The sequence below is a fragment of the Labrus mixtus genome, chromosome 9 (genome assembly GCF_963584025.1).
Source record: "Labrus mixtus chromosome 9, fLabMix1.1, whole genome shotgun sequence".
Taxonomy (NCBI): Eukaryota; Metazoa; Chordata; class Actinopteri; order Labriformes; family Labridae; genus Labrus; species Labrus mixtus.
In genome coordinates this window covers 28,988,841-28,998,840 of record NC_083620.1, presented here as the reverse complement: position 1 = coordinate 28,998,840, position 10,000 = coordinate 28,988,841, and the positions used below count along the sequence as shown (strand labels likewise).

Sequence of the window (10,000 nt, the reverse complement as noted above, 5' to 3'; positions counted from 1 at the left end):
AGCATCTGCTTTAAAGCACCCTTACATGTCTGGTTCAAGGTACCCTCAAGAACTAACATGCCTGTTTCAGGGTCCCTTAACCCTCTGAGATAAGGGGTATGTTTCGAGGCGTCCTTCAACCGTTTGTTTAAACGTCCCATCAGCATGTTTTTAGGTACCCAGATGTGTGTTTCATAGACCCCAAGTGACCCTTTAGTGTTTCCAGGAACTGTCAGTGTTTCAAGGTACACTTAAGAATACGTTTCAAGGTAACCTTCAAACGCTTTTTTTCAGGGTATACCTAGAGTAGTGGTTCTCAACTGGTGGGACGGGACCCAAAAGTGGGTCGCAGAGCTGTTTTCAGTGGGTCGCTCGTTTTTTTTAAACGTGTTAGTTTGTTGCGTCTGTCAGATGTTTTGTATCGTATGAGGTACAAAAAAAAACAGTTGACAGAAGCTGCACAGTTTATAATTAAATCAATTTGATTGGTTGAAAAATATCAACATTTTTCAGGGAGGAGTTGGTGGTGGGTCCTGAGGCTACACGAGTTGAGAACCACTGGAGGGTCTGTTCTCTTTGGGGTCTTTTTATGTGTAAATCAAGGCAGGGTGTAGGGTTTATTTTAAGGTCTGCTTCAGGTCGCTTCCACGTCTGTTTTAAGTTACCCTAAGTGCCTGTAGCTGACACGCAGCCCCTGGAGGAAACGGTGTGATTTAAGTTCAGTATTTAGCGTTTAGAATTCATAATAAATCTGTGAGTCAGAAGGTAATAAAACAAACTTTGGATATTTGTTTGATGTCAGTCATGCCTCTGAGGGTTAAAAATCACTGCGATCACGCTTCATATTCACTGAAAGTTTAAATCTAGTTCAGAGGATTTTTTATAGGCGCAGGATTTAAACATGTTTGTAGTTTTTTTTGGACTGTGTGTGTAGGTTATATCAGAATACTCTCTCTTTGTTCGTGCAGGTTCCAGATGTGCGTCAGGTCCTGGCTCCACATCTGGGAGACAAACATGAGATCCAGTGTGTCAAAGATCACAAGGTCAGAAATCTATCTTCATGTCACTCTTTGATTCAATCAGCTCTTTGTCTTCTTAACATGCAGTTAGGTTTGACCAAGCAATCTGATTGGACTAGAGGCATCACTGGGACTTTTCACATCATGTATCCCTCCTCCTCTTCCTCCTCCTCCTCCTCCTCCTCCTCCTTCCCCTGAATTCTTTCAATGAACATTTACAGCTGACAGAGTTTTTGGTTCTTTGAAAGCAGACGACTGATTTATTGATCCTGGATGAAAATGATCTTGAATCAGCTTTTTGTTCTTTAATATCACTTTATAAAACTCACATGAAGATGTTGGGCAGGAAAGTCCAGCTGGTGATACAAGATGTGCCAAAGGGGGCGTGCTCCCCCCAATTAAAGGCCCGGTCCCTTTTACCTTCTGACCAAGCAGCAACCTGTGGTGTTGAAAAATGAAGCTGATGCAGAAGTGCAACATCCTGCAGTTCATCGAGTGTCCACTAGAGGGTGGCTGCAGGCGCACCGGACGCTGCTCTGCGCGTCCCACAGACTGTAAATTAACTCAACAGGTCCCTCCGTACACATAACCATAAAGATGATTTGCTCTCTGATGTCACGCTAACATCCACAACAAGAAAGGGAGAAAACAGGAAGTGACAGTGAGCGGCGTCTGGAGCAGATCAGAGCATGAGAAGGCCTCCTTGTTCTCCAGCAGGCTTTGGTTAAAAACCTTATTCTCAGTGCTCGCTTTAACCAAACAGGATCAGATGTTAAAACTTTAACAACACACTCTAATGGAGGGAACAGAACATTAATCATTTTGTTAATCATACTGTCACTGACATCTCGTCTTTTCACTCTGCTGGGAATCTGTGACTCATTAAAGCTTGATTATTACTGCTGCTTTAAAATCTACCTATCACAAATCTCATGGAGAAAGTTTTCTCTCTTGGCTTAAATAACCGACACCTCTATCCTGATATGTAGTATACTTCTGGCAACGTCTCCATCATAATTAAAGGTGACATATCCTCCTCCTCCTCTTCAGTTTAAATAAGTCTCAGAGCTCCTCAAAACATGTGTGTGAAGTTTCTTGTTCTAAATCCACTCTGATCCTGTATTTGATCATGTCTATAAACCCCTCTATTTCAGCCCTGCTCAGAACAGGCTGTTTCTGTGTCTGTACCTTTAAATATGTAAATGAGCTGTGTCTGACCACGCCCCCTCTCTGGAAGGACTCGGGTGTACTCTGTGCTTTCTTGCTCCATGTCCTATTGTTTACGGTGAGAAGGCAGACTCAGAGGGCAGAACAAACACCTAGCTGTGGGAGTGTCACCCACCTGGGGGAGGGGCTACTGCCCTTTGTGATGTCATGAAGGGAAAATCTCCAAACGGCCTGTTTGAGCACACATTTTCTGAAAAGTGGAGCAGGGAAAAGACGCAGAGAATAGACTTTTCTCATCATTGGGGGGTTTGTAGACAGACTAGAGACACATGTTAGAGTTAGAGGAACATGGGGAAGAGGATTTTAAATATGTCACCTTTAAGAAGATAAGGGCACTGGTTTTAAAATCCTCATACCATGCCTCACTGTGGACCACCTCTCCTCCTCCTCCTCAGGACAGACAGGTGTGGTTCCAGGTGAAGATCCCTCTGTCCCACAACCTCACCCTCGGCTGTGATCACCACGGCAACATCGACGGGGAACTGGAGTCCAGGTCCTACCCAGGACGGACCCCCCCTCCCGGACACCCATGCCCTCCTGAGGACCCGTTTTATTACCTCCCCATCGACCACGAGCAGCCTCAGAGACCCTGCGACTGACAGAACCACGACCCAGGACGACACGGCCACGGCTGCAGACGACTTTTTAAACACTTTTAAGTGCAGAATCTGAGCGTGTCCCGTCAGTTAATGTAGTTTATATAAATGTAATGTTTGAGTCCTGCACCATCCTGCGTCTGATTGATCAAAGTGTAACTGAAAAGCTGAATAATAAAACACACTTTTAGAAGTTAATTAAACGTGTTCCGGTGGATATGTTCTTTGACTTAAAACCAAAAAACAAAGAAATGTATTCTTCTAATTTACAGAGCTGGACACACAAACTGAGGAAAGAATGAGGTGTCAGACTTGTCAACTTAACGTCATTGTGGTCATCAACATGCTCTGATATAAGTTTATATATACAACTTTCAAAGATTTTTATTACTGAATTCGAGAGCTCCGTGTTTGTCTGATTGTAAGTGTTTGTTTTAACGTTTTCCAGTCTATCTTAATGTTTTTTAACGTGGCATCAGTGTGGTGATTGAGGATGTCTGCCATCATCTGTAAATCAGGACCATTGCTGCTGTTTTCATGGATTATTTTTAAACTTTGAACAAGTATTGAGTCATTCATTACCTACGGGAGGGAGGAGCTCCTACACCTGGCTCAGCGAGCGCCCTGTCAGCCCTGGATGCCGACACCTGACTTCCCGGTTGAATGCCTGCGGACAGCGGAGCAATCCCGGCCCCCGACACGCGTTAGGAGCCGGGGTGCACGGGGGGGGAATCCGGCGTCGCATTCGGGCAAGGGGATCAAAACCTCCGCTCCCAACAATAATCTTATCCAATGTGAGATCTCTGAGAAACAACATCGACGAACTTCATGCCTCTGTGCAACATCTGTATGAGTACAGAGACAGTTGTCTTCTCTGCTTTTCTGAGACGTGGCTGAACGCTTCAGTCGATAACGAACACCGATACGCGTGGACAGAGAGGACAGTCTACGGGGAAGACAATTGGAGGGGGCGTGTGCTTGTACGTAAACAGCAAATGGTGCAAAAACTACGTCGTGAGGCACACAGTAAACACAGCCGATATCGAGCTCCTCTCAGTTTCACTCAGGCCAACGTACTGACCACGGGAATTTGGACAGATTTTCGTGACATTGCTTTATATCCCCCCAGATGCAAACTATAAATCGGCCAGTGAGACAATTTACCAGCATGTTCAGAATCTGGAAGGAATATCTACTGATGCACCAAAAATGATATTGGGTGACTTTAATGGCTCTTCGTTAACATCAGTGCTGCCACATTACCAGCAATATGTGAAGTGCCACACTAGAGGAACAAAAACCATCGATCTCTGCTATGGCAATATTAAAGCAGGCTACAAGGCAACCAGGAAGTCACCAATAGGTGCATCTGACCACGATACTGTGTTTCTGCTACCATCATATAGACAAAAATTTAAAACTGTAAAACCAAAATCAAGATCTGTGAAAGTGTGGGATGATGACGGTGTCCTTGCTTTACAAGGCTGTTTTGAATGTACCGACTGGGAAGTGTTTGAATTTAATGAAGTTTAATGTGATCCCTACCAAACAAACAAAAACATGTGCAAACACTAAACCCTGGATTACTGCTGAGATAAAAAAGAACAAGCTTTTAGAATAAATGACAGACATGAAGGGAAACTAATACAAAGAGATATACAAATGAAAATTAACGAAGCAAAAAGGGAATACAAAGCTAAAGTTGAGCATCTACTTACAGACAATAAAGGAAGGGAGGCTTGGCGTGGAATTAAAACAATGATTGGCTTGAACTCCCAACAGAATAATGCTTCATATACAACTGAATTTACCAATGACATGAACAACTTCTTCGCATGATATGAGACTGATAGTCAATCCCCATTGGAGCCTGAGGCAGACTGGAGAAAACATGGCACTCCTATTCAAATAACAACTGAGGAAGTGCAGTTTGCCTTTTCCAAGATTAATGTGAGGAAATCCATCGGCCCAGATGGGTTAGACGGTGATACACTTAAAAAATGCTGTAAGCAGTTAGGTCCTGTGTTCACACAACTTTTCCAAGCTCCCTTAAATTCACAATTAATCCCAAAATCATGGAAAATATCTAAAATTATCCCATTACCAAAAAAGACAAGCCCCTCTGAATACAATGATTTTAGACCCATTGCTCTGACCTCAGTTGTCATGAAATGTTTTGAGCGCATCGTTTTATCTCACTTAAGGTCTGAAACAATCAGTCAAATGGATCCTCTACAATTTGCATATCGAGCAAAGAGCGGTGTTGAGGATGCAACGGCTGCATTTCTTAACCAACTTTATAAACACTTGGAAACACCATCATCTTATGTGCGTATACTGTTTGCTGATTTCTCTTCTGCCTTTAACACTGTCCAGATACAACTATTGGCTGTGAAGCTGTGTAGTATGGGAGTTAACCACACCCTCATTAGGTGGATTCATAACGTCCTTTCTGAAAGGCAGCAGTTTGTTGAAAAACTCTTCAGTAATCAGCACTCACACTGGGGTACCACAAGGGTGTGTCCTCTCACCTTTGTTGTTTACTTTGTACACCAATGACTGTACAAGTCATCATGACAACTGTAAATGAATTAAGTATGCAGATGATGTTGCTCTGATAGGTCTTTTAAATGATGATGAGACCAATCACAGAGCTGAGCTAGACAACTTTTACAACTGGTGCTCTGATAACTCATTGATTTTAAATACAAAACCAAAGAAATGATTATTGATTTTAGAAGACAGTCATCTCTCTCCCCTGTAAATATGAAGGACACAGAAATTGAAATTGTACCAGAGTTTAAGTATCTTGGCACAATAATTGACAACAAACTGACATGGAACACCAACACAAAGCAAGATATGCAAAGGCTCAACAGCGCCTCTATTTTTGAGGAAACTAAGAAATTTTAATGTTGACAGCACTATGCTGAAACCTTTTATTGGAAGTGTGCTGACCTTTTGTATTCAGTGTTGGGGAGGAGCACTGTCCTTACAAAATAAGAACAAACTGGACAAGGTTGTTAAACTAGGCAGCGAGATAACTGGGAATCAAATGTACAGCATTTCTTTCCTGACAGACCGGTCAGATCACAGCTGACCCTCTGCACCCCCTTTGGTCAGAGTATGAACTTTATTTAACTTGCTGAAATCCCTCATTGAATCATGTGATGCTTTAGTGTGTTTTTATGTGTTCTTATGTGCTGTCCTGTAAATGTTTGTTTGTATTGTGTTTTTTAGCTCTCTGTGCAAGGGGCAATAAAGGTTTCATTCATTCATCAAGTCGTAACAGAGACATCCATCTTAAACATCCCTGTCGATGCACGTAGCAGCCATATTGGATCTGAACTCGGGCTACTGAAGATTCTCCCAGTTTTCAAGTCCGACTTCAGGGGGGCGTTCCTGAAGACGCATCAGACCGGCAACTCGGAATTTCAGACTTCTGAGATCAAATGGAACGCAGCATAAAAACGCTTTAAAGTCTTTCTGTGATGTTTCACACTTAAATGTATAAATCAAGTATCTCCTCTGAAAATAACTCTGTGAGTCATGACTGTCTACAATGGGTGTAACACCCGAGTCCCACTGTCTGTGATGTTTTCAGAGTCCTATCTTCACTTTGTTTACATCGCCCGGACGGCCGGCTGACTCCTCCCCTCGTGTATAAAAGTTGTTTAATTGAGGGACTAGAGAAAAGAAGAATAACATACTGTACTCACTGCTTAACTGTGTTTCTAGATCACGCTCATTTCAGGTAAATTTACATGCAGTGTGAAGATACGAGCAGAATAAAGATCGCTAGCATTAGCATGCTAACACAACAATGCAGCGCGAGTTGTTTTAGTTTCATGCTGGTGCTCAAGGGCGACATCTGCTGGATCCAAAAATCACATATAAAGCCTTTAAATATGAAAAGCAACATTTCACTTCAAGTTCCTTTTATGACTTTAAACTTACATTTCAGACACTTGGAATCAAACAGTGAATATAGTAATAGTTATATTTTGATCTTATTCAGAGCACCAGAGAGGAGTTGTTGAGATGAGACCGAAGTCCTGGACCGAGGTCAACATCCACAAATGGAGCGGACAAACATGAACTGGTTCACAGTTTATTGACATGTTACTTTTCGCTTTTTGACCCTTCTCCACCCACAAAACCAAAAGTACTGACAGAACATTGAGAAAGCACTAAAAACAGATCGAGACCACTTCAGTGGAGGCAGAAAAGCTAACAAAAAAAACAAACAAAAAAATGAATCAGCCTGTGAGACGGATGCTGGGAGTTCACAGAGAGAGAGAGCGAGGAATGTTTGCTGCTCGCCAACAAGATTTCTGATCCATGACAGGAAATCTCCTGGAGGCGTCTGGACGCTGGGATATCTGCTGGACATATGTGTGTGTGTGTGTGTGTGTGTGTGTGTGTGTGGCGCTAAACAAAGTAATAAAAACAAAACAAACTCCCGACATATCCGCCTGTGTTAGAGTCGTCTGTGTGCGTCTCTGTGTTGTGTTTCGAGTCTCTGCGCCCACGTCTCTCTCGCTCGGCGCGTCCGTCACTCAGTGCTCCAGGCGTCCCAGGAACCGCAGGTTGAGGATCTTAAGCTGGTCGTCCAGCTCCATGCGGACGATGCCGTCGTCTCCGTCTATACTCAGGAGGATCCCCGTGGCCTCGCGGTCTTCTCCCAGAATCACCTTCACCTGTGAACGAAGGAGACAGCAGATTATTTTCTACATGTTTGAACAGTTTGTGTTCCAGACACCTGAGGAGAGACGTGAGCTGGTACCTTGTTGTTCTTGGTCGGGGTGACGGGCTCCAGGTGATCACTGCTGATACTGACCACCTTCTCCGACTCCTGCATGAACACTGAACACATCCCTCCCTGTAGAGACACACAGAGACACACACAGACAGAGACACACACAGAGAGACACACACAGACAGAGACACACACAGAGACACACACAGACAGAGACACACACAGACACACACACACACACACACACACACACAGACACACACACACAGAGACACACACAGAGACACACACAGAGACACACACACACACACACACACACACAGACAGAGACACACACACACACACACACAGACACACAGACACACACACACACACACACACACACACACACACACACACACACACACACACACACACACACACACACACACACACAGACAGAGACACACACACACACACACAGACACACACACACAGAGACACACACAGACACACACACACAGACACACAGACACACACACACACACACACACACACAGAGACACACACAGACACACACACACAGACACACAGACACACAGACACACACACACAGAGACACACACAGACACACACACACAGACACACAGACACACAGACACACACACACACAGACACACACACACAGAGACACACACAGACACACACACACAGACACACAGACACACAGACACACACACACACACACACACACACACACACACACAGAGACACACACACACACACACACACACACACACACACACACAGAGACACACACAGACACAGACACACAGACACACAGACACACAGACACACACACACACACAGAGACACACACACTTTATTAAATGTTCGGCAGCAAGATAACCAGAAGTTCCATTCATTCCTGCGGGATTCTCCGTGATATCTGATAAAAAAACTGAACTTTTGTGGTGGATTTCGGAGAAGGTATGACGGGCTGCTAGCTCAGTTAACAGGGTGCTAACGAGCTAACGGGCTGCTAGCTCAGCTAACAGGGTGCTAACGAGCTAACGGGCTGCTAGCTCAGCTAACAGGGTGCTAACGAGCTACCGGGCTATAATCTTTGATCCAGTTGCCAATGTGGAGTTTGTGTGATTAAAGAGTAACTTGTTTATGTCGTCTTAAAGGTTTAATATGTAGAATTTTACACTAAAATGTCTAAATTATTTTAAAATGGACTAAAACTTTGTTGGAAATATTTGAGGTGATGTAAGAACTCCACAACAAAATATATATAACAGATATCAAAGCCAGAGCAATCCGTCATTTTATAGTTGTAACGGGACGCGTCTTGTCAAGGCGCCCGCTAAAAAACTTTTTAGTAAATTTAAAGGCTTCTTATCTGTACAAATTTGTGTTTAATGTCGAGCAAACTCGACCGATGTCTTTTCTAACGGGGTTGTAGTCTGTCATCGTGTAGAGCTATTTCTGTGAAACAAAAACATCTCCTTCTCTCTAATCTGAAACAATGTGATGAAGCAGAACCAGATGTTTCCCCTCAGTAATGAAATTCTCTGGGTTTAAACATCTGGAAGTCTGAACACTTTAAGAGTTCTAACGCCTCGGCACTTTTTACTCACTCAGAGGTTTCAGAGTCATACTTCCTCCTCGAGGATTTAAACGCCTGAAAGAGATTTTCTTCACCACATTGTGACATTTATATTTAGAGAATTTGTGACATTTCCAGAGTTAAGTGTTGTAATGATAAATATGTTCAAGAAGCCTGTGCTGATTGCAGCTGGCGGCTTCACTGCTGTCACTTCCGCTCGCTACACTCGAGTTGTACACTCACATACAGATCTTAGCGCAGCTTTTCTCTACTAAAACACACGTTTGGTAAAACGGTTTTAAAACCATCAGATCCCGACAAAAGCCGAGTTTACATCAGAATTCAAATTTAAAAAATCACCGGAAAAGTTGAGAGTGACAGCAGGGCGAAAACAGAAGAGAGAAAAGTTTGAGCCACAGTGACAGACAGCTGGAGGAGCTGGAACACGTTAAAGTTAAAGACTAGATCCTGGTAAAGATCAAAGTTATTCACAAAACATCTTAGCCCTTAAGAGAGCTCCTAATGTAAAGATCTAAAGATGAAGAGTTTCTCAGAGAAGAAAGAAGGAGAGATTCCAGATCTATCACAGCCTCATATTAATATCAGATTAAGTAGACTCTTTACCAGCATGGTGAATAAACATGAGCACATAAATGTAAGAAAAATACAAAATATGTTTATAATTAGAGCTCAATTAATTAAATAAAAGTTGCATCAGAATGGTGGATATATATAATAGTGGAGATTCAGTTTTATAGGCTACATTTATAAACTTTAATACGATAAATATCGAGTCATATCGAATATCGACATTGGGCAAAAAAATATT

The 10,000-nt window shown here is 43.0% G+C and overlaps 2 protein-coding genes across 2 annotated transcripts in view; one reads left to right on the top strand and one right to left on the bottom strand.

The window, feature by feature from the left end:
• The window catches only part of rnaset2l (ribonuclease T2, like), a 6,622-nt gene extending 3,598 nt beyond the window's left edge, over nt 1-3,024 (top strand). The window contains exons 7-8 of the mRNA XM_061047261.1: nt 948-1,022; nt 2,621-3,024. Coding sequence (XP_060903244.1) covers nt 948-1,022; nt 2,621-2,824 — 279 coding nt within the window. The 3' untranslated portion in view covers nt 2,825-3,024. The remainder of the gene's footprint in view (nt 1-947; nt 1,023-2,620) is intronic.
• A 3,894-nt stretch (nt 3,025-6,918) lies between these two features.
• Nucleotides 6,919-10,000, bottom strand: part of supt5h (SPT5 homolog, DSIF elongation factor subunit) — a 20,449-nt gene continuing 17,367 nt past the window's right edge. The window contains exons 29-30 of the mRNA XM_061047271.1: nt 7,608-7,703; nt 6,919-7,521 (exon numbers count right to left, since the gene is read on the bottom strand). Of these exons, the coding sequence (XP_060903254.1) occupies nt 7,381-7,521; nt 7,608-7,703 (237 nt within the window). The 3' untranslated portion in view covers nt 6,919-7,380. The remainder of the gene's footprint in view (nt 7,522-7,607; nt 7,704-10,000) is intronic.